Source organism: Chamaea fasciata, unplaced genomic scaffold, assembly GCF_029207755.1.
Source record: "Chamaea fasciata isolate MVZ Bird 193981 ecotype frontalis unplaced genomic scaffold, bChaFas1.0.hap1 SCAF_145, whole genome shotgun sequence".
Lineage (NCBI taxonomy): Eukaryota > Metazoa > Chordata > Aves > Passeriformes > Sylviidae > Chamaea > Chamaea fasciata.
In genome coordinates, this window is record NW_027094230.1 from 64,860 (window position 1) to 91,294 (window position 26,435).

General features: G+C 58.5%; 1 protein-coding gene across 7 annotated transcripts in view; it reads right to left on the reverse strand.

Moving 5' to 3' along the window:
- The window catches only part of TLE3 (TLE family member 3, transcriptional corepressor), a 45,920-nt gene that overhangs the window by 13,578 nt on the left and 5,907 nt on the right, over positions 1-26,435 (reverse strand). For 2 of the 7 annotated variants that reach the window (XM_066208171.1, XM_066208169.1), the window contains exons 6-9: positions 15,478-15,540; positions 14,432-14,506; positions 2,922-3,123; positions 892-908 (exon numbers count right to left, since the gene is read on the reverse strand). In XM_066208171.1, coding sequence (XP_066064268.1) covers positions 892-908; positions 2,922-3,123; positions 14,432-14,506; positions 15,478-15,540 — 357 coding nt within the window. Of the gene's footprint in view, positions 1-891; positions 909-2,921; positions 3,127-14,401; positions 14,507-15,477; positions 15,541-26,435 lie in introns of all 7 variants that reach the window. The other 5 variants (XM_066208168.1, XM_066208170.1, XM_066208167.1 and 2 more) reach the window with 3 other exon arrangements.

Consider the following 26,435-nt stretch of genomic DNA (forward strand, 5'->3'; position numbering starts at 1 on the left):
ACACGGCCAGGCCCGCCCCGGGCGCCTCCGCTGCCCCAGGCCGCGGAGTGACAGCCCCTTCCACGGGAACTTCCTGATCCCGGTGCCCCTTTTCCCGGAACGCCGCGGTGGGAGGGGCTGGGTCAGCGCCAGCCCGAGAGCGGGGCAGCCCCAGCACGGTTCCTGCCCACCCTGAATGTCCCCTCCAGCCCTGATCCCGGGGGATCCATCCCCAGGGAATCCATCCCCAGGGAATGGCAGCCCCAACACGGTTCCTGCCCACCCTGAATGTCCCCTCCATCCCTGATCCCGGGGGATCCATCCCAAAGGAATCCATCCCCAGGGAATGGCAGCCCCAGCACGGTTCCTGCCCACCCTCAATGTCCCCTCCATCCCTGATCCCGGGGGATCCATCCCAAGAGAACAGCAGCTCCCACCCTCACTGTCCCCTCCATCCCTGATCCCACGGAATCCACCCCAAAGGAATCCATCCCCAGGGAAGGGCAGTGCCCACCTGGCTCCTGCCCACCCTCACTGTCCTCTCCATCCCCGATGCCAGGGAACACATCCCAAAGTGTCGCAGCCCCTCCAAAATCCAGGGATTTCCCTGGTTAGGAACTGCCTGAGCTTCCAAGCTCTGCCAAACCCAGCCGGGGTCAGGCGACCCCAGACAATGGGGAGCGACCAGGAGCGCAGCAGCTTCCCTGACCACGCTCATCCCGCCAAAAGGATGGAATTTCCCGAGGCTCTGCCGCCAGCGAAGGGATTGAAACCGAATTCCCAAACCCCCGCCACCCCCAGATGGGTTTTTTGGGGTTTTTTGGGTTTTTTTTTTTTAAGGGATAAATCAAACTCAGCCGTGCAGCCACCGAAAAATGGGAGAAAAAAAAAAAAGGAAGGAATGGGACTTACTGCACTTGAGTCTCGCTCTTCGGGAGGTGCAGAGGACGGGGCACAGCCAAAACAGAGCCAGGAGAATAAAGAGAGTTAGGACAAGTCTTAAACCAGGAAAACAAACGCAGACCCTCCTCTCGCCGCCTCAACTCCGACCCTTAAACTGCAGCTTTAAAATCCCGCTCCATCCACCTCTCCCATCCCACCCAAGGTGATTTACCTGGCCAGGGGCGGCCCAAATGCCAAGGGGAGGGCAGCGGCCCCACGGGTGGGTGCCTCAGGTCACCCCACAGCCCCTCATTTGCACCCAGATATTCCAGGCTTTCCCCGGAAATCCTGGCAGCTGAATCCATGGAAAGGAATGGAATTCCATCACTGCTGGCAATGGTTTTTGTTGTCTCACTGATTTTTGGGGTTTCTTTTTTCCCTACATCCCAAATCCCCCGAGCAGAGCCCAAGAGCTCGGAGAGGCTGTGGGAATCCGCCCTGCGCCCACGGGGAAATATCCCAAATCCTCCAGTGTGGGGATCTGCTGGGACAAACCCTGCAGCCGGAATCACGGATCCTTCCGTCCTGCCAACAGCCAGATCCCGAAAAATGGGAAAAACCAGCAAATTCCTGGTGCACAGAGCTGGATCCCTAAAAATGGGATGGAAAATCCACCAAATTCCTGCTGCACAGAGCTGGATCCCTAAAAATGGGATGGAAAATCCACCAAATTCCTGGTGCACAGAGCTGGATCCCTAAAAATGGGATGGAAAAACCACCAAATCCCTGGTGCACAGAGCTGGATCCCTAAAAATGGGATGGAAAAACCACCAAATCCCTGGTGCACAGAGCTGGATCCCTAAAAATGGGATGGAAAATCCACCAAATTCCTGGTGCACAGAGCTGGATCCCTAAAAATGGGAACAAACCCCAAATTCCTGGTGCACAGAGCTGGATCCCTAAAAATGGGAATAAACCCCAAATCCCTGGTGCACAGAGCTGGATCCCTAAAAATGGGATGGAAAACCCAGCAAATTCCTGGTGCACAGAACTGGATCCCTAAAAATGGGAACAAACCCCAAATTCCTGCTGCACAGAGCTGGATCCCTAAAAATGGGAACAAACCCCAAATTCCTGCTGCACAGAGCTGGATCCCTAAAAATGGGAACAAACCCCAAATTCCTGGTGCACAGAGCTGGATCCTTGCCCACGGGAAGGCTCCGATGGGGATGGAGAGGAGGAGGAGAAGGAGGAGGAGGAGGAGGAGGGCGAAGGCTCCTTTCCCATGAGGGCCCAGCACAGGAACTGCAGCCAGCCTCCTCCAAAGGCTGGGTTACCATTTTTCGGGAATTCTGCATCCCTGAAAGGCCCATCCCACGGCCTGACTGCAGCTGACCCCAGGGATGGCGGGGTGGGAAATGACCAGGGGTGTTCCCACAACGTCAGAGGGGTGTGGAGCCCCTCTGGGAGAGCTGGGAATGTTCGCCTGGAGAAGGGAAGGCTCCAGGGAGAGCTCGGAGTCCTTTCCAGGGCCGAAAGGGGCTCCGGGAGAGCGGGGGAGGGACTGGGGACAAGGGCTGGAGGGACAGGACACAGGGAATGGCTTCAGAGCGGAAAAGTGGAGATTGGGGTGGGATGTTGGAAGGAATTCCTGCCTGGGAGGGTGGGCAGGGCCTGGCACAGGAGCCCAGAGCAGCCCCTGGGTCCCTGGAATGCCCCAGGCTGGAACAGCGGTGGGATCGGGATGAGCCTTAAGCTCCCTCCCAACCCAAAATCCATCCCGGGGATTCCGTGATGAACAGTAAATCCCAGCCCTGCGCCCGCGGGGGCTGGAATCCTCTGGGTGGGATATTGGGAAGGAATTCCTGCCGGGGAAGGGTGGTGAGGACCCGGCACAGGGTGCCCGGAGCAGATCCAACGACCCCTCGGAAGCGCCTCGGATCGCCCCGGCGCCGCTCTGAACGTCTCTTTACCATTTTTTAACCTCTTCAACCTTTCCCTCCCTCCCAGCCCAACCCAAAGCAGCTGGGGGGCTGCGGGAGCTGGAGCGGCCGTCTCACCTCTGTGGTCCAGGTCGTGGTGGTTCTTCTCGTCCTTGACGGCCAGGTGAGCCTGGCCGCCCAGGGCGCCGAGCGCCAGCAGCCCCGAGCCGGCGCCGGTGACGGGCGGGATGCCGGGGGGCTGCAGCCCCGAGGGGTGCGGGGGCAGCTGCACCGGGGGCCCGTGGGCGGCGTGGGACAGGTGCTGCGCCTGGAGCTGCTGCTGCTGCAAGGAGAGCGCCCGTGAGGCCCGGAGGGGAGGAAGGGGATGCGTCCCCCCGCCCCGGGAAGGGATGGGGGGCGTGCCTGGAAGGAGAAGCCCCCCACCCCTAGGTTAGAGGTGAGGTAAGGGAGGTTCCACGGGGCGATTCCTGCATTCCCAGAGGGCTCATCCCTGTGGATTTGGGTTAGCTTGGCTTTGCCGGCAGTAAAAGGGGAAAAGAAAACCGGAATCCCACCCAGGGGGCAGAGACCCCATGGCTGGAGGGCAGGGAGGTTCCACGGGGCGATTCCTGCGTTCCCACAAGGCTCATCCCTGTGGATTTGGGTTAGCTTGGCTTTGCCGGCAGTAAAAGGGGAAAAGAAAACCGGAATCCCACCCAGGGGGCAGAGACCCCACGGCTGGAGGGCAGGGAGGTTCCACGGGGCGATTCCTGCGTTCCCACAAGGCTCATCCCTGTGGATTTGGGTTAGCTTGGCTTTGCTGGCAGTAAAAAGGAAAAAAAACTCCAAAACTCCAGGAGGAATCCCACCCAGGGGGCAGAGACCCCACGGCCGGAGGAGCAGCAGCTAAACCGGACAGAGAGAGAGAAAATTCCGGCAGGCAGGACAATTCCCAGGCAGCTCCTCCCGCTCAGAGCAGCTCCCAGGCGGGGAGAAGAACAAAAATCCCGCAGCACATCCCGGTGCCGGGCCAGGATCCTGCTGCTCCCAGCCCCTCCTGAGAGCACTGGTAAATCCTGCAGGGATTTTCCCGCTGAGCTGGGAAAGGCAGCTGCGGGGAGAGGGAGGGAGACGCCAGACACGGCCCCGGCTTCCAACACGACCTTGGGATGGAAAAAAATCCGGCTGAAAATCCAAGGAGACGCTTCCCGGAGCGCCCCAGGGCAGCCCGGGAGGGGCCTGGAGGTGGCGGCTCCGGCCTGGGACCCTCCAGCCTGCAGGCACGGCCGGCCCAGGGAACCACACCTGGGATAGCGGGAATGGGGGGACACCGGGAATGGGGGGACACCGGGAATGGGGGGACACCGGGAATGGGGGGACACCGGAATGGGGGGACAGCGGGAATGGGGGGACACCGGGAATGGGGGGACACCGGGAATGAGGGGACACCGGGAATGGGGGGACACCCCACAACGAGGGGACACCGGGAATGGGGGGACACGGGAATGGGGGGACACCGGGAATGGGGGGACACCGGGAATGGGGGGACACCCGGAATGGGGGGACACCCCACAACGAGGGGACACCGGGAATGGGGGGACACCGGGAATGGGGGGACACCGGGAATGGGGGGACACCGGAATGAGGGGACACCGGGAATGAGGGGACACCGGAATGGGGGGACACCGGAATGGGGGGACACCGGAATGGGGGGACACCGGGAATGGGGGGACAGCGGAATGGGGGGACACCGGGAATGAGGGGACACCGGGAATGGGGGGACAGCGGAATGGGGGGACACCGGAATGGGGGGACACCGGAATGGGGGGACACCGGAATGGGGGGACACGGGAATGGGGGGACACCGGGAATGGGGGGACACCGGAATGGGGGGACACCGGAATGGGGGGACACGGGAATGGGGGGACACCGGGAATGGGGGGACACCGGGAATGGGGGGACACCCCACAACGAGGGGACACCGGGAATGGGGGGACACCGGGAATGGGGGGACACGGGAATGGGGGGACACCGGGAATGGGGGGACACCGGAATGGGGGGACACCGGGAATGGGGGGACACCGGGAATGGGGGGACACCCGGAATGGGGGGACACCGGGAATGGGGGGACACCGGGAATGGGGGGACACCGGAATGGGGGGACACCGGGAATGGGGGGACACCGGGAATGGGGGGACACCGGAATGGGGGGACACCGGAATGGGGGGACACGGGAATGGGGGGACACCGGAATGGGGGGACACCGGAATGGGGGGACACCGGGAATGAGGGGACACCCCACAACGAGGGGACACCGGGAATGAGGAGACACCGGAATGGGGGGACACCGGGAATGGGGGGACACCCCACAACGAGGGGATATTCAGAACAAGGGGACACCCCACAATGAGGCGACACCCGGAATGAGGGGACACCCCTAAAGAGGGGAAAACCCCAATGAGAGGACACCCCACAACAAAGGGACACTCCACAACCAGGGGACACCTGGAATGAGATGACATCCAGAACAAGGGGACATCAACAACGAGGGGACATCAACAACGAGGGGACACCTACAATGAGGAGACACCCACAACGAGGGGACACCCCACAAGGAGGGGACACCCCACAAGGAGGGGACATCCAGAACAAGGGGACATCAACAACGAGGGGACACCCACAACGAGGGGACACCCCACAAGGAGGGGACACCCACAACGAGGGGACATCAACAACGAGGGGACACCCCCCGACGAGGGGCGGCTCCGGGTGGGACCGAAGGCCGCTCCCCACCCAAACCACTCCGGGGTTAAAGTCTCCCCCCGTGAAATCCAAGTTTCGGGGTCCCGTCCGGGGCCCATTCCCCATGGAAAAGGGAATTCCCACTTCGGGCAGCAGCAGCAGGTGACGGCCTGTCCCGCTCCGGGGACACGGCAGGTCCCGGCCGGGTCATCCCCGTGGGATGGAGAGGGAAATCCATCCAGGACAGGATTCCAGGCGGGAGCTGGGGGCACAGGCACAGCAGATCCATGGAATCCGCTCTGGGATCCCACCCCCGTGGGATGGAGAGGGATATTCCCATCCAAACAAGATTCCAGGCGGGAGCTGAGGGCAGAGGCGCAGTCCCAAATCCATGGAATCAGCTCTGGGATCCCAGCAGGAGGCACACGGAGAAGGGCAGGAGGCCTCGGCTGCAGGAAATCCATAAATCCCCCAGCCCTGGAAAAGCAGGAGCTGGTTCAGCCAGCGGGACGGGCGGGATCCTCGGGATGGACGTTCCAGAGCGTCCCCAGGGCAGGGCGGGGGGCGAGGGACACAAGGCTGGTCCCTCAGCATCGATCCTCCGGCCCAAAACCAACGGGGACAGATCCTCGGCTCTTCCCAATCCCAATTTCCCAGGATTTCCGTCCCTCAGCATCGATCCTCCGCACCAAAACCAACGGGGACAGATCCTCGGCTCTTCCCAATCCCAATTTCCCAGGATTTCCGTCCCTCAGCATCGATCCTCCGCACCAAAACCAACGGGGACAGATCCTCGGCTCTTCCCAATCCCAATTTCCCAGGATTTCCGTCCCTCAGCATCGATCCTCCAGCCCAAAACCAACGGGGACAGATCCTCGGCTCTTCCCAATCCCAATTTCCCAGGATTTCCGTCCCTCAGCATCGATCCTCCGCACCAAAACCAACGGGGACGGATCCTCAGCTCTTCCCAATCCCAATTTCCCAGGATTTCCGTCCCTCAGCATCGATCCTCCGGCCCAAAACCAACGGGGACAGATCCTCGGCTCTTCCCAATCCCAATTTCCCAGGATTTCCGCCCATTCCAGGCAGGGCTGGCCGTCGTAGCGGAGCATCAATCCAGAGAAGGGCCCTGCGCGGTTTTCCAGCACCTCCAACCATTCCCAAATTCCATCCCCTGGGAGCTGGGTGCCCAATCCTTGGAATTCACCAGCGTTTGATCCACAGCAACCTCCAGCTCCCAGGAAAATCTGAAAATCTTTCCACCCCCCCTCAAAAAAAAAGGGGATTCGCGCGGCCTGGCGGAACAGCAGCAGCACTCCAATTCCCGGGACGTCGACGGGAATTCCAGCCCTGAGGACAGCACGGCCCCAGGAGTTGCTCCAGCAGAGCAGGAAAAGAAAAGAAAAAAATGGATTTTCTTCCTGGTGGTTTTTTTCCAGGCTGCCAAGAGATAAATCCATGCAGGGGCGAGCTGCAGGAACGGCTCCTCGAGGTCGGGACACGACATCTCCAGAGCTGCGGCTCCTCCAGGTGGTTTTTACGGAGTTCTCCCCCTCTGGCAGCGGGAATTGCAGAATCCACGCGGGACATCCCAAAGGCCGGTGCCCCGTGGCCTGGGGGAAGCCAAATCCCAAAGATCCCAAAGATCCCAAAGATCCCAAAGCTGCAGAGCTCCATTCCCGTGGCCAGGGCACGTCCTGGAGAATTCCCAGCGCTCCGTCCTTCCCACGAGGACATCCCAGGAACTCCATGGAGGACAAATCCCAAATCCTGTGGGTCTTCTTCCTGTTTCCTCCCAGTTTTCCATGCTGGAAATTCCCTTTATCCCAACAAGGACATCCCGGGGACTCCATGGTGGACAAATCCCAAATCCTGTGGGTTTTCTTCCTGTTTCCTCCCAGTTTTCCCTGCTGGAAATTCCCTTTATCCCAACAGGGACATCCCGGGGACTCCGTGGAGGACAAATCCCAAATCCTGTGGGTTTTCTTCCTGTTTCCTCCCAGTTTTCCATGCTGGAAATTCCCTTTATCCCAACAGGGACATCCCAGGAACTCCATGGAGGACAAATCCCAAATCCAGTCGGTTTTCTTCCTGTTTCCTCCCAGTTTTCCCTGCTGGAAATTCCCTTTATCCCAACAAGGACATCCTGGGACTCCATGGAGGACAAATCCCAAATCCTGTGGGGTTTTCCTGTTTCCTCCCAGTTTTCCCTGCTGGAAATTCCCCTTATCCCAACAGGGACATCCCGGGGACTCCGTGGAGAACAAATCCCAAATCCTGTGGGTTTTTCCTGTTTCCTCCCAGTTTTCCATGCTGGAAATTCCCTTTATCCCAACAGGGACATCCCGGGGACTCCGTGGAGGACAAATCCCAAATCCTGTGGGGTTTTCCTGTTTGTTCCCAGTTTTCCATGCTGGAAATTCCCTTTATCCCAACAGGGACATCCTGGGACTCCGTGGAGGCCAAATCCCAAATCCTGTGGGGTTTTTTTCCCCTTTCCTCCCAGTTTTCTCCCTGCTGGAAATTCCCTTTCCCCCCTCTCCCATCCCTTTGTCCCCCATTGGACGGTTCAGCACTTGGCTTCCATCGTTTCCCGGGAAATCGTTTATTCCCAGGGCTACAGCCAAACCCAGGCTCCGGCCCAGCCCCGGCCGCCCCGAGCAGGAGCTGCCACACAACGGCCCAGAGGCAGAGAATGAACAATTCTCCACCTGGAAAGGGGCAAAAAAAAGGAATTTTGGAGCTTTTTGGGGGGTTTGGGGACACTGGGGACACCCCAGGGCAGAGCAAAGGCGGCCAGGGCTGCGCCCACCTGGGCAACCCTACAAAAACAACCTGCTGCGGGCAGGGCCCAACCCCAAATCCTCGCGGTTCGGGGGCCCAGGGGCTGGAGGAGACACCCAAAGCAGCTCCGCGCTCCGGGATGAGCCTGGAACCATCCCGAAAAACCACGGGAGGCCACGGGATCACCGTCCCCTGTGCCAGCAGCGACCCTACAATAACAAACCACAGGGTGCACAGAGGGGAGGAGGGAAAAAAACCCAAATCCTCGGGATTTTGTGTCTTTGGGAAGGTCTGGAGCACAGACCCAGCATCCAAAACAGCTCCAAACCTCTGGATAATCCATGGAATGCCATGGGATCACCGTCCCCTGTGCCAGCAGCGACCCTACAATAACAAACCCCTCCATGCACAGAGGGGAGGAGGGGAAAAACCCCAAACCCTCGGGATTTTGTGTCTTTGGGAAGGTCTGGAGCACAAATCCTGCACCCAAAGCAGCTCCACATCTCCGGGATGAGCCTGGAACCATCCCGAAAAACCATGGGATCACCATCCCCGCCTGCCAGCAGTGACCCTACAATAACAAACCACAGGGTGCACAGAGGGGAAGAGGGAAAAAACCCCAAATCCTTTGGATTTTGTGCTCTGGGAAGGTCTGGAGCACAAACCCTCCACCCAAACCAGCTCCGCATCTCTGGGATGAGCCTGGAACCATCCCTAAAAACCACGGGATCACCGTCCCCTGTGCCAGCAGCGACCCTACAATAACAAACCCCTCCACGCACAGAGGGGAGGAGGAAAAACCCAAATCCTCGGGATTTTGTGTCTTTGGGAAGCTCTGGAGCACAAACCCTCCACCCGAGGCAGCTCCAGATCCCTGCACAAGCCATGGGATCGCTGCCCAGCCCCTCCCAGAGGAGATCCCAGCCCCGATTCCCCCCGCTGGAAGCTCATTAGGGAAGCAATTAACGGGCTGTTAATGACAGCAGCGATCCCGGGAAGCAATTATCCCGGGAATGGGGGTCAGGGGCCTCCCTCTTCCACCTCAGTGGAATTCCAGGAGGGGCTGAGGAGCAGCAGGAGCACCCCAAAAAACTCAGCCCCCCACCCCCGCGGGGGTTTTTTATTCCCTGGGTTTTATTTGCCGGATTGGAGAGAGGGATCGACGTCATGAACGGAATTAATTGAATTTACCTCCCCGAAGGTGAAGGGAGGGAGGTCTCTGCGTCCTGGGTTTTACATTCGCTGAATTTGGCGCGTTGAATTTTAGAGAATGATTAATTTAAGGCCCGCAGCCCCCGAAACAGAGCGAGGTCTCTGCTTCTTTGGAGATAAAGACGATTTTAGAGACAGGAGGAGAGAAATTCTCGGTTTGGGGTTTTTAAGTGTTTTTTGGGTTTTTCTCTCGCAGCAAATGTCCCCACGAGACCCTGGAGAGACTCCGCTCCCAGAGCGATGCAAGGTTGTGTTTAAATAGTTAACCCTGACCGAAAACCTTCCTTTTCTCCCTCTGTGCTGCGCGAGAAAGTGACAGCTGCTAGGGAGAGAAAGGGGCGGTTCAAAAGTTTCGTCTGGGGTTGGGTTTTTTCCTCTTTTCTTATTATTTTCCTTCTCCTATTTTCCCTTTCCTTATTTTCCATTTCCTTATTTTCCTTATCTTGTTTTCCTTGTTCTCCTTTTCTTATTTTCCTTTTCCTCATTTTCCCTATTTTCCTTTTCTCCTTTTCCTTTTCTCCTTTTCTCATTTTCCTTATTTTCCTTTTCTCCTTTTCTCATTTTCCTTATTTTCCTTTTCTCCTTTTCTCATTTTCCTTATTTTCCTTTTCTCCTTTTCCTTTTCTCCTTTTCTCATTTTCCTTATTTTCCTTTTCTCCTTTTCTCATTCTCCTTTTCTCATTCTCCTTTTCTCATTCTCCTTTTATTTTCCTTATTCTCCTTTTCTCATTTTCCTTTTCCCGTTTTCCTTTTCTCAGTGTGTGCTAACAAAACCACCTGTTTACCTCTTAATTAAACCTATTTTTCCTTTTCCTCCTCATTCCATTTCTTTTTCCTCCTCATTCCATTTCTTTTTCCTCCTCATTCCATTTCTTTTTCCTCCTCATTCCATTTCTTTTTCCTCCTCATTCCATTTCTTTTTCCTCCTCATTCCATTTCTTTTTCCTCCTCATTCCATTTCTTTTTCCTCCTCATTCCATTTCTTTTTCCTCCTCATTCCATTTCTTTTTCCTCCTCATTCCATTTCTTTTTCCTCCTCATTCACAGCAGAAATTAAAAAAAACCCCCACTCAGACCACGACACTGAATTCAGCAAACAAAATTCAGCGGATGTAAAAACCACTGACCCCACCAGGAGGGGATCCAGCTGCTCCCTCATTCCCAAAAAAAACCCCAAATCTGGAAAATCTGGAGCCACCTGCCCTGGAGGTGTAAATACAAAAAAAATTAAGATAATTATCAATCAATTAATATTTTTCAGGGGAAAATCTGGAGCCACCTGCCCAGGAGGTGTAAATAAAAATAAAAAAAAAAAGAAAAATAACTATCAATGAATATTTTGAGGGAAAATCTGGAGCCACCTGCCAGGAGATGTAAATAAAAAAAAAAAAATAAAGATAATTATCAATCAATTAATATTTTTAGGGGAAATCTGGAGCCACCTGCCCAGGAGGTATAAATAAAAAAAATAAAGATAATTAGCACTGGAGGTATAAATTAGAAAAAAAAAAAAAAGATAATTATCAATCAATTAATATTTTTAGGGAAAATCTGGAGCCACCTGCCCAGGCAGTGTAAATACAAAAAAACCCAAAAGATAATTATCAATCAATTAATATTTTTAGGGAAAATCTGGAGCCACCTGCCCAGGAGATGTAAATAATAAAAAAAAAGGATAATTATCAATCAATTAATATTTTTTAGGGAAAACCTGGAGCCACCTGCCCAGAAGGGATTAAAAAATTAAAAAAAGATAATTGTCAATTAATATTTTTAGGGAAAATCTGGAGTCACCTGCCCAGGAGGCGTAAATAAAAAATAAAAAATAAAATAAAGATAATTATCAATCAATGAATATTCTGAGGGGAAACCTGGAGCCACCTGCCCAGGAGGCGGATTTTGGGAATCCCGACGTCCCGGCGATTCGCCGCGGGACCGGGCCAAGCGACGGCAATTAAAAGAAATCATTAAAAGCCCGTTAATTATCAAGCAGGGACCCGGCAGCCAGCGCGGGGCGGGGGAAAAGGGGTCAGCGCACGGGGACAAGAGCACAGCCCACACCCAGACCCGGCAGAGACAGGCCTGGCCTCAGGGCGCCGGGGGGCTCCCAGCCCACAGAAACCCCGCGGACGGCGGGGAGCCCCGGCGGGACGGCCGGGGGCGGCAGCTCCGCGCCGCGGGGCCGGGGAGGGTCTGGGGTTTGGGGACAGGCAGGAGCTGGGGGATCGGGGAGGGTCTGGGGTTTGGGGACAGGCAGGAGCTGGGGGGCCGGGGAGGGTTTGGGGTTATGGGGACAGGCAGGAGCCGCGGGGCCGGGGAGGGTTTGGGGACAGGCAGGAGCTGGGGGGCCGGGGAGGGTTTGGGGTTATGGGGACAGGCAGGAGCTGGGGGATCAGGGAGGGTTTGGGGACAGGCAGGAGCTGGGGGATCGGGGGGGTTTGGGGTTATGGGGACAGGCAGGAGCTGTGGGGTCGGGGAGGGTTTGGGGTCTGGGGACAGGCAGGAGCTGGGGGATCGGGGAGGGTTTGGGGACAGGCAGGAGCTGGGGGGCCGGGGAGGGTTTGGGGTTATGGGGACAGGCAGGAGCTGGGGGGCCGGGGAGGGTTTGGGGACAGGCAGGAGCTGGGGGGCCGGGGAGGGTTTGGGGTTTGGGGACAGGCAGGAGCTGGGGGGCCGGGGAGGGTTTGGGGTTTGGGGACAGGCAGGAGCTGGGGGGCCGGGGAGGGTTTGGGGTTATGGGGACAGGCAGGAGCTGGGGGGCCGGGGAGGGTTTGGGGACAGGCAGGAGCTGGGGGGCCGGGGAGGGTTTGGGGTTTGGGGACAGGCAGGAGCTGGGGGGCCGGGGAGGGTTTGGGGTTTGGGGACAGGCAGGAGCCGGGGGGCCGGGGAGGGTTTGGGGTCTGGGGACAGGCAGGAGCCGGGGGGCCGGGGAGGGTTTGGGGACAGGCAGGAGCTGGGGGGCCGGGGAGGGTTTGGGGACAGGCAGGAGCTGGGGGGCCGGGGAGGGTTTGGGGACAGGCAGGAGCTGCGGGGTCGGGGAGGGTTTGGGGACAGGCAGGAGCCGGGGGGCCGGGGAGGGTTTGGGGACAGGCAGGAGCTGGGGGGCCGGGGAGGGTTTGGGGACAGGCAGGAGCTGCGGGGTCGGGGAGGGTTTGGGGACAGGCAGGAGCCGGGGGGCCGGGGAGGGTTTGGGGACAGGCAGGAGCTGGGGGGCCGGGGAGGGTTTGGGGACAGGCAGGAGCTGCGGGGTCGGGGAGGGTTTGGGGACAGGCAGGAGCTGGGGGGCCGGGGAGGGTTTGGGGACAGGCAGGAGCTGGGGGGCCGGGGAGGGTTTGGGGTTTGGGGACAGGCAGGAGCTGGGGGGCCGGGGAGGGTTTGGGGTTATGGGGACAGGCAGGAGCTGGGGGGCCGGGGAGGGTTTGGGGTTATGGGGACAGGCAGGAGCCGGGGGGCCGGGGAGGGTTTGGGGACAGGCAGGAGCTGGGGGGCCGGGGAGGGTTTGGGGTTTGGGGACAGGCAGGAGCTGGGGGGCCGGGGAGGGTTTGGGGTCTGGGGACAGGCAGGAGCTGGGGGGCCGGGGAGGGTTTGGGGACAGGCAGGAGCTGGGGGATCAGGGAGGGTTTGGGGACAGGCAGGAGCTGTGGGGCCAGGGAGGGTTTGGGGACAGGCAGGAGCTGCGGGGCCGGGGAGGGTTTGGGGACAGGCAGGAGCTGCGGGGTCGGGGAGGGTTTGGGGTTATGGGGACAGGCAGGAGCTGGGGGGTCAGGGAGGGTTTGGGGACAGGCAGGAGCTGCGGGGTCGGGGAGGGTTTGGTGTTTGGGGACAGGCAGGAGCTGTGGGGTCGGGGAGGGTTTGGGGACAGGCAGGAGCTGGGGGGCCGGGGAGGGTTTGGGGTTATGGGGACAGGCAGGAGCTGGGGGGCCGGGGAGGGTTTGGGGTTATGGGGACAGGCAGGAGCTGGGGGGCCGGGGAGGGTTTGGGGACAGGCAGGAGCTGGGGGGCCGGGGAGGGTTTGGGGTTATGGGGACAGGCAGGAGCTGGGGGGCCGGGGAGGGTCTGGGGACAGGCAGGAGCCGGGGGGTCGGGGAGGGTTTGGGGACAGGCAGGAGCTGGGGGGCCGGGGAGGGTCTGGGGACAGGCAGGAGCCGGGGGGTCGGGGAGGGTTTGGGGTTATGGGGACAGGCAGGAGCTGGGGGGTCAGGGAGGGTTTGGGGTCTGGGGACAGGCAGGAGCTGCGGGGCCAGGGAGGGTTTGGGGTTTGGGGACAGGCAGGAGCCGGGGGGTCGGGGAGGGTTTGGGGTTTGGGGACAGGCAGGAGCCGGGGGGCCGGGGAGGGTTTGGGGTTTGGGGACAGGCAGGAGCTGGGGGGCCGGGGAGGGTTTGGGGTTTGGGGACAGGCAGGAGCTGGGGGGCCGGGGAGGGTTTGGGGACAGGCAGGAGCTGGGGGGCCGGGGAGGGTTTGGGGACAGGCAGGAGCTGCGGGGTCGGGGAGGGTTTGGGGTTTGGGGACAGGCAGGAGCTGCGGGGTCGGGGAGGGTTTGGGGACAGACAGGAGCTGTGGGGTCGGGGAGGGTTTGGGGTTTGGGGACAGGCAGGAGCTGCGGGGTCGGGGAGGGTTTGGGGACAGGCAGGAGCTGCGGGGTCGGGGAGGGTTTGGGGTCTGGGGACAGGCAGGAGCTGCGGGATCAGGACAGTTTTAGGACGTCCAGGAGCTGCAGGCTCGGGGCAGTTTCGGTGCTTTGGCAGAGCCAGGAGCCGCGTTTCGGGGTCACTTTTGGGATCCCGGGATGGCAGGGCCCCGGGAGCCGCCCTGTGGTCCCCCTGAGCGCAGGGCTGCCTCTGGCCGAGGTCAATGAAAGGAATAAAAGGGGAATACACACGGTGAGAGGCAGATTGGGAAGTCCACGTACCCCGATGATAGCATTCAGCTCCGTCATGGTCACCTGCTTGGCACGTTCAACAGCCTGGGCCACCTGCTGTTGGTGCTGGGGACACGGGGGACACACGGGGGACACACGGGGGACACACGGGGGACACACGGGGGACACACGGGGGACACACGGGGGACACACGGGGGACACACGGGGGACACGGGCACGGTCAGCCACAGCCCAGCTGCAGGACCCCCCAGCCCTTTTCCCCTTCTTTTGGGCTCTATTTTGCCCCTTTTCCCTGATTTTTTTTGTCCCATTTTTTTGCCTCATTTTGCCTCTTTTTCCCTATTTTGTTTGCCCTATTTTGCCCCATTTCCCTGATTTTTTTGGCCCCATTTTGCCCCTTTTCCCCTATTTTTATTGCCCCACTTTGCCCCTTTTCCCGTAATTTTTTTTTGCCCCATTCTGCCCGTTTTCCCCTATTTCTTTCCCTCATTTTCCCCTATTTCTTTGCCCCACTTTGTCCCTTTTCCCCTATATTTTTGGCCCCTTTTCCTCTATTTTTTTTCTGTATTTTGCCTCTTTTCCCCTATTTTTTTTCCCCATTTTCCCCCACTCTCCCCTATTCTTTTTCCCCATTTTCCCCCTTTTCCCCTATTTTTTTTGCCCCATTTTCCCCCTTTTCCCCTATTTTTTTCCCCATTTTCCCCCTTTACCCCTATTTTTTTTGCCCCATTTTCCCCCTTTGCCCCTATTTTTTTTTGCCCCATTTTCCCCCTTTTCCCCTATTTTTTTCCCCATTTTCCCCTATTTTTTTTGCCCCATTTTCCCCCTTTTCCCCTATTTTTTTTGCCCCATTTTCCCCCTTTTCCCCTATTTTTTTTGCCCCATTTTCCCCCTTTTCCCCTATTTTTTTCCCCCATTTTCCCCCTTTTCCCCTATTCTTTTTGCCCCTTTTCCCCCTTTCCTGTTGCCCCGTTTTCCGCTGTTCTTGCCCCATTTTTCGCCCCTCTCCCCCGTGTTTCGGAGCCCCACTTCCCCCGGGCCCAGCCCCGAGGGCAGCCGGGCCGCGGGGCCCTTACCTCCTGTGACAGGAACGGCATGATCTGCGCCAGGATGGTGTTGAGCCTTTTGGCGATTTCTGTCTGCACAAAGCCAGGAGGAGGAACAGTCAGCACCTCCCGGGCCGGCACCGGGGCGCGCCACAACCCCTGCGCCCTGCCCCACACCAAAACCCTGCCCCACACCAAAACCCTGCACTGCCCCACACCAAAACCAAAACCCTGCACTGCCCCACACCAAAACCAAAACCCTGCACTGCCCCACACCACAACCCCTGCGCCCTGCCCCACACCAAAACCCTGCCCCACACCAAAACCCTGCACTGCCCCACACCAAAACCCTGCACTGCCCCACACCAAAACCCTGCACTGCCCCACACCAAAACCAAAACCCTGCACTGCCCCACACCAAAACCAAAACCCCTGTGCCCTGCCCCACACCAAAACCCTGCCCCACACCAAAACCCTGCACTGCCCCACACCAAAACCCCTGTGCCCTGCCCCACACCAAAACCAAAACCCTGCCCTGCCCCACACCAAAACCCTGCCCCACACCAAAACCAAAACCCTGCCCTGCCCCACACCAAAACCCTGCCCCACACCAAAACCCTGCCCCACACCAAAACCCTGCCCCACACCAAAACCCTGCACTGCCCCACACCAAAACCCTGCACTGCCCCACACCAAAACCCTGCCCCACACCAAAACCCTGCACTGCCCCACACCAAAACCAAAACCCTGCACTGCCCCACACCAAAACCCCTGCGCCCTGCCCCACACCAAAACCCTGCCCCACACCAAAACCCTGCACTGCCCCACACCAAAACCAAAACCCTGCACTGCCCCACACCAAAACCCCTGCGCCCTGCCCCACACCAAAACCAAAACCCCTGCGCCCTGCCCCACACCAAAACCAAAACCCTGCACTGCCCCACACCAAAACCAAAACCCTGCACTGCCCCACACCACAACCCCTGCGCCCTGCCCCACACCAAAACCCTGCCCCACACCAAAACCCTGCCCCACACCAAAACCCTGCCCTGCCCCACACCAAAACCCTGCCCCACACCAAAACCCCTGCGCCCTGCCCCACACCAAAACCCTGCCCCACACCAAAACCCTGCCCCACACCAAAACCAAAACCCCTGTGCCCTGCCCCACACCAAAACCCTGCCCCACACCAAAACCCTGCACTGCCCCACACCAAAACCAAAACCCTGCACTGCCCCACACCACAACCCCTGCGCCCTGCCCCACACCAAAACCAAAACCCCTGTGCCCTGCCCCACACCAAAACCCTGCCCCACACCAAAACCCTGCACTGCCCCACACCAAAACCCTGCCCCACACCAAAACCCTGCACTGCCCCACACCAAAACCCCTGTGCCCTGCCCCACACCAAAACCAAAACCCTGCCCTGCCCCACACCAAAACCCTGCCCCACACCAAAACCAAAACCCTGCCCTGCCCCACACCAAAACCCTGCCCCACACCAAAACCCTGCCCCACACCAAAACCCTGCCCCACACCAAAACCCTGCACTGCCCCACACCAAAACCCTGCACTGCCCCACACCAAAACCCTGCCCCACACCAAAACCCTGCACTGCCCCACACCAAAACCCTGCCCCACACCAAAACCCTGCCCTGCCCCACACCAAAACCCTGCCCCACACCAAAACCCTGCACTGCCCCACACCAAAACCCTGCACTGCCCCACACCAAAACCCTGCCCCACACCAAAACCCTGCACTGCCCCACACCAAAACCCTGCCCCACACCAAAACCAAAACCCCTGCGCCCTGCCCCACACCAAAACCCTGCCCCACACCAAAACCCTGCCCTGCCCCACACCAAAACCCTGCCCCACACCAAAACCCTGCCCCACACCAAAACCAAAACCCCGCACTGCCCCACACCAAAACCAAAACCCCGCACTGCCCCACACCAAAACCAAAACCCCACACTGCCCCACACCAAAACCCCTGCGCCCTGCCCCACACCAAAACCCTGCACTGCCCCACACCAAAACCCTGCCCCACACCAAAACCCTGCACTGCCCCACACCAAAACCCTGCACTGCCCCACACCAAAACCAAAACCCCTGTGCCCTGCCCCACACCAAAACCCTGCCCCACACCAAAACCCTGCACTGCCCCACACCAAAACCCTGCCCCACACCAAAACCCTGCACTGCCCCACACCAAAACCCCTGCGCCCTGCCCCACACCAAAACCAAAACCCCTGTGCCCTGCCCCACACCAAAACCCTGCCCTGCCCCACACCAAAACCCTGCACTGCCCCACACCAAAACCCTGCCCTGCCCCACACCAAAACCCTGCACTGCCCCACACCAAAACCCTGCACTGCCCCACACCAAAACCCTGCCCTGCCCCACACCAAAACCCTGCCCTGCCCCACACCAAAACCAAAACCCCTGTGCCCTGCCCCACACCAAAACCCTGCCCTGCCCCACACCAAAACCCTGCCCTGCCCCACACCAAAACCCTGCCCTGCCCCACACCAAAACCCTGCCCTGCCCCACACCAAAACCCTGCACTGCCCCACACCAAAACCCTGCACTGCCCCACACCAAAACCCCTGCGCCCTGCCCCACACCAAAACCAAAACCCCTGTGCCCTGCCCCACACCAAAACCAAAACCCCTGTGCCCTGCCCCACACCAAAACCAAAACCCCTGTGCCCTGCCCCACACCAAAACCCTGCCCTGCCCCACACCAAAACCAAAACCCCTGTGCCCTGCCCCACACCAAAACCCCGCACTGCCCCACACCAAAACCCCCTGTTGCTTCCCAAACTGCCCCACAGACCCCACAGCTCCGGGGAACAACCCCACAGCTCCGGGAACAGCCCCACAGAGCCCACAGCTCCGGGAACAGCCCCACAGAGCCCACAGCTCCGGGAACAGCCCCACAGAGCCCAGAGCTCCGGGAACAGCCCCACAGCTCCGGGAACAGCCCCACAGCTCCGGGAACAGCCCCACAGAGCCCACAGCTCCGGGAACAGCCCCACAGCTCCGGGAACAGCCCCACAGCTCCGGGAACAGCCCCACAGAGCCCACAGCTCCCGGGAACAGCCCCACAGAGCCCACAGCTCCAGGGAACAGCCCCACAGCTCCAGGGAACAGCCCCACAGAGCCCACAGCTCCGGGAACAGCCCCACAGAGCCCACAGCTCCAGGGAACAGCCCCACAGCTCCAGGGAACAGCCCCACAGAGCCCACAGCTCCGGGAACAGCCCCACAGAGCCCACAGCTCCGGGAACAGCCCCACAGAGCCCACAGCTCCGGGAACAACCCCACAGACCCCACAGCTCTGGGAACAGCCCCACAGCTCCGGGAACAGCCCCACAGCTCCGGGAACAGCCCCACAGAGCCCACAGCTCCCGGGAACAGCCCCACAGCTCCGGGAACAGCCCCACAGAGCCCACAGCTCCCGGGAACAGCCCCACAGAGCCCACAGCTCCAGGGAACAGCCCCACAGAGCCCACAGCTCCGGGAACAGCCCCACAGAGCCCACAGCTCCGGGAACAGCCCCACAGAGCCCACAGCTCCGGGGAACAGCCCCACAGAGCCCACAGCTCCGGGAACAGCCCCACAGAGCCCACAGCTCCGGGGAACAGCCCCACAGAGCCCACAGCTCCGGGAACAGCCCCACAGAGCCCACAGCTCCGGGAACAGCCCCACAGAGCCCACAGCTCCGGGGAACAGCCCCACAGAGCCCACAGCTCTGGGAACAGCCCCACAGAGCCCACAGCTCCGGGAACAGCCCCACAGCTCCCGGAACAGCCCCACAGAGCCCACAGCTCCGGGAACAGCCCCACAGAGCCCACAGCTCCGGGAACAGCCCCACAGAGCCCACAGCTCCCGGGAACAGCCCCACAGAGCCCACAGCTCCCGGGAACAGCCCCACAGCTCCGGGAACAGCCCCACAGAGCCCACAGCTCCCGGAACAGCCCCACAGAGCCCACAGCTCCGGGAACAGCCCCACAGAGCCCACAGCTCCCGGGAACAGCCCCACAGCTCCGGGAACAGCCCCACAGCTCCGGGAACAGCCCCACAGAGCCCACAGCCCCCGAGGACGCTCCTGGCCGTCAGCCCTGGCGGTGATCGGGTGACACCCGCTGCTGCCCTCAGCAATTCCGGGCCCGGGAACGTGCCGGGACACGGTGCCAGGGCAGGGAGGGCCGCGGGTGACCCGGGCGCTGTCACCACGTCCCCGGGATCATCGTCGCCCGAGCGCGAGGCCGCAGGGAGTCGGCAGGCAGCCCGGGGCATCCGCGCCGCTGAGCGTGGAGGGGGCTTCGGGCTTCAGCCAGCTCCGCTCCCCGCACCTCCCAGGAGCCGCCTGTCCCCGAGGTTTTGGCCCTTTTATTGCCTCCTTTCCACTTTTTTTTTTTTTTTGCCTTTTTTGCCCCTTTTTCCCCATTACTTTTTGCCCCATTCTGTCTCTTTTCCCCCATTTTTTTGCCCCATTTTGCCCCTTTTCCCCCATTATTTTTTGCCCCATTCTGTCTCTTTTCCCCCATTTTTTTTTGCCCCTTTCCCCCTATTTATTTTGCCACTGCCCGTGTCACCAGCCACAGGAAAAGCTCCCTCCTCCCTCCCTCCCTCCCTCCCCGGCTTTTTGGCCCTGCAGCTTTGATCAGATGATACATTTAGCTGCAGCCCCATTAAAGATTCATTCCTCCAGCTCCAGCCCCTGGGCTGGGGGGACGCATCCAGCTCCAGCCCCGCTGCCCTGGCAGCCCCCAGGCTCCAGAACAAACCCGACCCACCCTCGATTTCCCCCCCAAACTTCCAGGCAGGACCTGGAGTCAAACTCCCCGTTCTCCACACGGAATCAGAGACTCCCCACGTGGGCAGCACGGAGATATTGGGTGTCTCGAATATTGTGTTTACGGCCCTGAGGTTTCCTGTGTTGAGCACCAGGCTCAACATTTCAACATTTGCTCGTTTTCCCCTTTTCCCCCACTCCCCGGCACAGCCAAACTCCAGTTTTCCCCACAGAAAACTTGAATTTTAGGGAAAGGGGATTGTCTGGAAGGGCAGGAACAGACACTTCCCCTCCCCAGGGCTCATCCATCACCTTTGCCCAGAGCCCCCGAGCTGCTGCTGCCAAGGAAAAAAAAAAAAAAAAACAACCTCCATTCCCCCGCCGTGGGTTGCCATGGCAATCCCAGCTCTGCATCCTCCCTGGTCCAGGGCGGATCAAACACCCGGGAAAGGCTCCCAAACACCCCTGGGAGCCAACCCTGCCGGTTAAAAAAAAAAAAAAAAAAGGTCAAGGAGTCGGGAGAGGCTGAAATCCCAACTAATCCCCCCTCGCTCCGTGTGTCCCTGCCAAGATCCTGCTCCTCCCGGCGTGGGGTTTCAGAGGAAAAAAAAAAAAAAAAAAAAAACCATCTGCAGCGGTGATAAATCAGCAGCAGGACCCCTTGGCCCCGGGCTGAGCCTCCTGTCACCTGCTCTGAGAACGGCCAGAGCCACCAGCAGCACCTGGAGCACCCGGGGACACGGGGACACTTGGCGGCTGGCACGGGGCTGGGAGCTGGGGAAGGGCTGGGTGTGAAATAGCCGGGGCTGCCTCTGCCCGGCGGCTCCAGCTCCACACCGGGACGGGGCAGAGGGGATTTAAAACATCCCCCAGGATGGGAGAGGCAGGGACTGGCTCTGCCCAGCTCCCTGAGCTCCAGCTCCACACCTCGATGGGGATTTAAAAACATCCCCCAGGATGGGAGAGGCAGAGCAGCCCTAAAACTGACCCAAAATCTGTGAGGGCAGAGCTCCAAGTGTTAAATATCTGGGGCTGGCTCTGCCTGGCTGCCTGAGCTCCATCTCCACACCGGGACGGGGCAGAGGGGATTTAAAACATCCCCCAGGATGGGAGAGGCAGGGACTGGCTCTGCCCAGCTCCCTGAGCTCCAGCTCCACACCTCGATGGGGATTTAAAAACATCCCCCAGGATGGGAGAGGCAGGGACTGGCTCTGCCCAGCTCCCTGAGCTCCAGCTCCACACCTCGATAGGGATTTAAAAACATCCCCCAGGAGGTCAGGGATGGGAGAAGCAAAGCAGCCCTAAAACTGACCCCAAATCTGTGAGGGCAGAGCTCCAAGTGTTAAATATCTGGGGCTGGCTCTGCCTGGCTGCCTGAGCTCCATCTCCACACCTGGATGGGGCAGAGGGGATTTAAAACATCCCCCAGGATGGGAGAGGCAGGGACTGGCTCTGCCCAGCTCCCTGAGCTCCAGCTCCACACCTCGATAGGGATTTAAAACATCCCCCAGGATGGGAGAGGCAGGGACTGGCTCTGCCCAGCTCCCTGAGCTCCAGCTCCACACCTCGATAGGGATTTAAAACATCCCCCAGGATGGGAGAGGCAGGGACTGGCTCTGCCCAGCTCCCTGAGCTCCAGCTCCACACCTCGATGGGGATTTAAAAACATCCCCCAGGATGGGAGAAGCAAAGCAGCCCTAAAACTGACCCAAAATTTGGGCTGAGTGTTAAATACCTGGGGCTGCCTCTGCCCGGCTGCTCCAGCTCCACATCGGGATGGGGCAGAGGAGATTTAAAAACAACCCCCAGGATGGGAGAAGCAAAGCAGCCCCAAAACTGACCCAAAATTTGGGCTGGGTGTGAAATAGCCGGGGCTGGCTCTGCCCTGCAGCCCCCTGAGCTCCAGCTCCACACTGGGATGGGGCAGAGGGGATTTAAAAACAACCCCCAGGATGTCAGGGATGGGAGAGGCAGGGCAGCCCTAAAACCGACCCAAAATCCGGGAGCGCAGAGCTCCAGGCTGGATGCAGGGGGGACACGCCGGGCTCTGGGCCGGGGGGTGATTTTTGTGCCAATTTTGTGGATTTGGCTCCCTGGGCCAAGTTGTCTCAGGTTTGGATGTCCCAGATGGGGGCTGCAGGGATGTCCCACCCCAGGGTGACCCCCCCATGGCACAGGAGAGGTGACAGATCCCTCCTGGGCTCCCTGCTCCCGGGAGGACGGGGCTGCCTGCGGGAACCGGCCCCACAGGCATCGCTCAGCGTCCCAAAAAACCTGCACGGGACATTCCCCAGAAAAACCCCAACCAGCAATGCCAAAGTGGCGGAGAACAGCCCACAACACCCCGCGCAGGACACACCAAAACACCCCCAACAACAGCCCCAAACCGGCGGAGAACAGCCCAAAACACCCTGCGCAGGACACACCAAAACACCCCCAACAACAGCCCCAAAGTGGCGGAGAACAGCCCAAAACACCCTGCGCAGGACACACCAAAACACCCTGCACAGCAACAACAAACCTGCAGAGAACAGCCCAAAACACCCTGCGCAGGAAACACCAAAACACCCCCAACAACAGCCCCAAACCGGCGGAGAACAGCCCAAAACACCCTGCGCAGGAAACACCAAAACAGCCCCAACAACAGCCCCAAACCGGCGGAGAACAGCCCAAAACACCCTGCGCAGGACACACCAAAACAGCCCCAACAACAGCCCCAAACCGGCGGAGAACAGCCCAAAACACCCTGCGCAGGACACACCAAAACAGCCCCAACAACAGCCCCAAAGTGGCGGAGAACAGCCCAAAACACCCCACACAGGACACACCAAAACCACCCCCAAACCGGCAGAGAACACCCCAAAACACCCCGCGCAGGACAACCCCAAAACAACCCCGAACAACAACCTGCAGAGAACAACCCCCAAACAACAACCCCAAGCCTGCAGAGAACACCCAAAACACCCTGCACAGAACACACCAAAAAAACCCCAAACCGGCAGAGAACACCCCAAAACACCCTGCACAGCAACAACAAACCTGCAGAGAACACCCCAAAACACTCTGCACAGGACACACCAAAAACACCCCAAACAACAACCCCAAACTGGCAGAGAACACCCTGAACACCCTGCACAGGACACACCAAAAAAAAACCAAACCGGCAGAGAACACCCCAAAACACCCTGCACAGGACAACCCCAAAACAACCCCCAACAACACCCCGCAGAGAACAACCCCAAACAACAACAACCCCAAACCGGCAGTTAACAACCCCAAACAACAACCCCAAACCTGCAGAGAACACCCCACGCAGGACAACCCCAAAACAACACCCTGTACAGGACACTCCCAAACAACACCCCAAACAACAACAACCCCAAACCGGCACAGAACACCCAAAACACCCTGCACAGGACACACCAAAAAACCCCCAAACAACAACCCCAAACCGGCAGAGAACACCCCAAACAATACCCTGCACAGGACACCCCAAAACAACACCCTGCAGAGAACAACCCCTAAACAAAAACAACCCAAAACTGGCAGAAAACACCCCAAAACCCCCTGCACAGGACAACCCCAAAACAACCCCCAACAACACCCTGCAGAGAACAACCCCAAACAACAACAACCCCAAACCAGCAGTTAACAACCCCAAACAACAACCCCAAACCTGCAGAGAACACCCAAAACACCCTGCGCAGGACACACCAAAACCACCCCGAACAACAACCCGCAGAGAACAACCCCCAAACAACAACCCCAAGCCTGCAGAGAACACCCAAAACACCCTGCACAGGACACACCAAAAAAACCCCAAACCGGCAGAGAACACCCCAAAACACCCTGCACAGCAACAACAAACCTGCAGAGAACACCCCAAAACACTCTGCACAGGACACACCAAAAACACCCCAAACAACAACCCCAAACTGGCAGAGAACACCCTGAACACCCTGCACAGGACAACCCCCGAACAACAACGACCCCAAACCGGCAGAGAACACCCCAAACAACACCCTGCACATGACAACCCCAAAACACCCCGCAGAGAACAACCCCAAACAACAACAACCCCAAACCAGCAGTTCACAACCCCAAACCGGCAGTTAACAACCCCAAACAACAACAACCCGTGCAGGACACACCAAAACCACCCCAAACCTGCAGAGAACACCCCAAAACACCCCACACAGGACACACCAAAACCACCCCAAACCTGCAGAGAACACCCAAAACACCCCGCGCAGGACACACCAAAACCACCCCAAACCTGCAGAGAACACCCCAAAACACCCCGCGCAGGACACACCAAAACCACCCCAAACCTGCAGAGAACACCCAAAACACCCCGCGCAGGACACACCAAAACCACCCCGAACAACAACCCGCAGAGAACAACCCCCAAACAACAACCCCAAGCCTGCAGAGAACACCCAAAACACCCTGCACAGGACACACCAAAAAAACCCCAAACCGGCCGAGAACACCCCAAAACACCCCATGCAGGACACACCAAAACCACCCCAAACCTGCAGAGAACACCCAAAACACCCCACACAGGACACACCAAAACCACCCCAAACCTGCAGAGAACACCCCAAAACACCCCGCGCGGAACAACCGCCAAACAACACCCCGCAGAGAACAACCCCCAAACAACAACAACCACCACCACCACCCCGAACGTCCCCCAGCCCAGGGGCCGCCGTACCCAACGCCAGCGGGGCGCACACCGCCGCCGGCAGCCTCCGCCGGAGGCAGGAGCGCGTCCCGGCGAGCGCAGGGCCATCCATCGGGCCCTGGAGCGAGCGAGCGGCGCGCTCGTCGCTCGGGCGCGCAATCAGGGGCACTTCCAGCTGTCTGCCGCTATTTCAAGAGCTCTCTCCTCGAGCGGGGCTGTCAACGGCGTGTTGAAAGCTATTTGCGGCCGCTATCGTTATTAGCAAAGTGGAGAGCGCGGCTCGATGAGAATTAAATTCAGGGCCGGGCAGGACGCAACCCCTCGTTAGGGAATTACAACCCCCACCAAAATTCCCGAATTTATTCCCAAAATCCAGCCAAGGGGAAGGAGAATTCCCGCCCCTCGCTCTGCCCTGGGGAGCGCTGAGAGCGCAGCTCGCCCGAATTACTCGGCTCCTGAAGGATTTAGCGAATTGTTGTTACCTGGCGCTCCTCGCTAAAGGAGGGCGGCAGAAGAGGGATGTTGTGTTGGCGAGAATGTTCTAGAAACGCAAAAAAAATAAAATAAAATAAAATAAAAATGCTGCCTCTCTTCCCTGCGGAAGTGTCGGGGGGGCTTTAGGTTTGATCCAGGCTTTGGGGAGGAAAATAAGAAGTTTCTGAAAGCAAGAAACCCAAAGGCGGCACAAAGGTTGTTGTGCTCCGAGGTGTCCCGCGTAAAATAAAAAAAAAAATTGAGTTTTTTTCCTGTCGGAACGGTTATTGTGATTGTCCGCGGGGATCCGCGCAGAAACAATGCGAGGCCGACGGGGCGGGGGGGGAGAAGAGAAGTTTCTTTTGGGGAAAAATCACTTAACCCGAACAAAAAAAAAAGGAAAAAAAATGAAAGAAAAAAAAAAAAGAGGAGAAAAAAAAAATTAAAAAAAAGAAAAAAAATGAAAAAAAAGAAAAAAAAAGAAAAAAAAAAAAAAAAAAGAAAAAAAAAAGTTTTGCCGGGGTTTTTCAAAAGAAAAAACTCCTGATTGGAGCCAGGTTTAAGGAAAGCCGAGCTCAGGGGTAAGGAGCGACTCACTGCAACCGACCGGGGAATCACTTCCTAAATATTTCCCTGCATATGGAGTTGTTTATGAAACTCCGGTTTGTTGTTTTGTTTGTTGTTTTTTTTTTCCTAACGAGAAACAAAACGAAAAGAAGAGAGGTGGGGGAAGGCACCAAAAAAAATAAAAAAAAAAATAAAAAACCAACAAACCCCCCCAAAAAACCCCAACCCCACACACGCAGCCACATATGCACACACTTAATATTCAGCGCGGAAGAGATAATCTGTTATATAAGCCCACAGACAGACAATCCCCCCCTTCTTTTTTTTTTTTTTTTTTGCTTAAAAAGATGAAGTATCCATCAATGTTTGTCTGGAGCAGATGTAATCACAGGCAGTCAAGTCTGGAGGGCAGGACACCGCATGAATAATTCAGGCACTCCAGTCTCCTCGATTGTGTG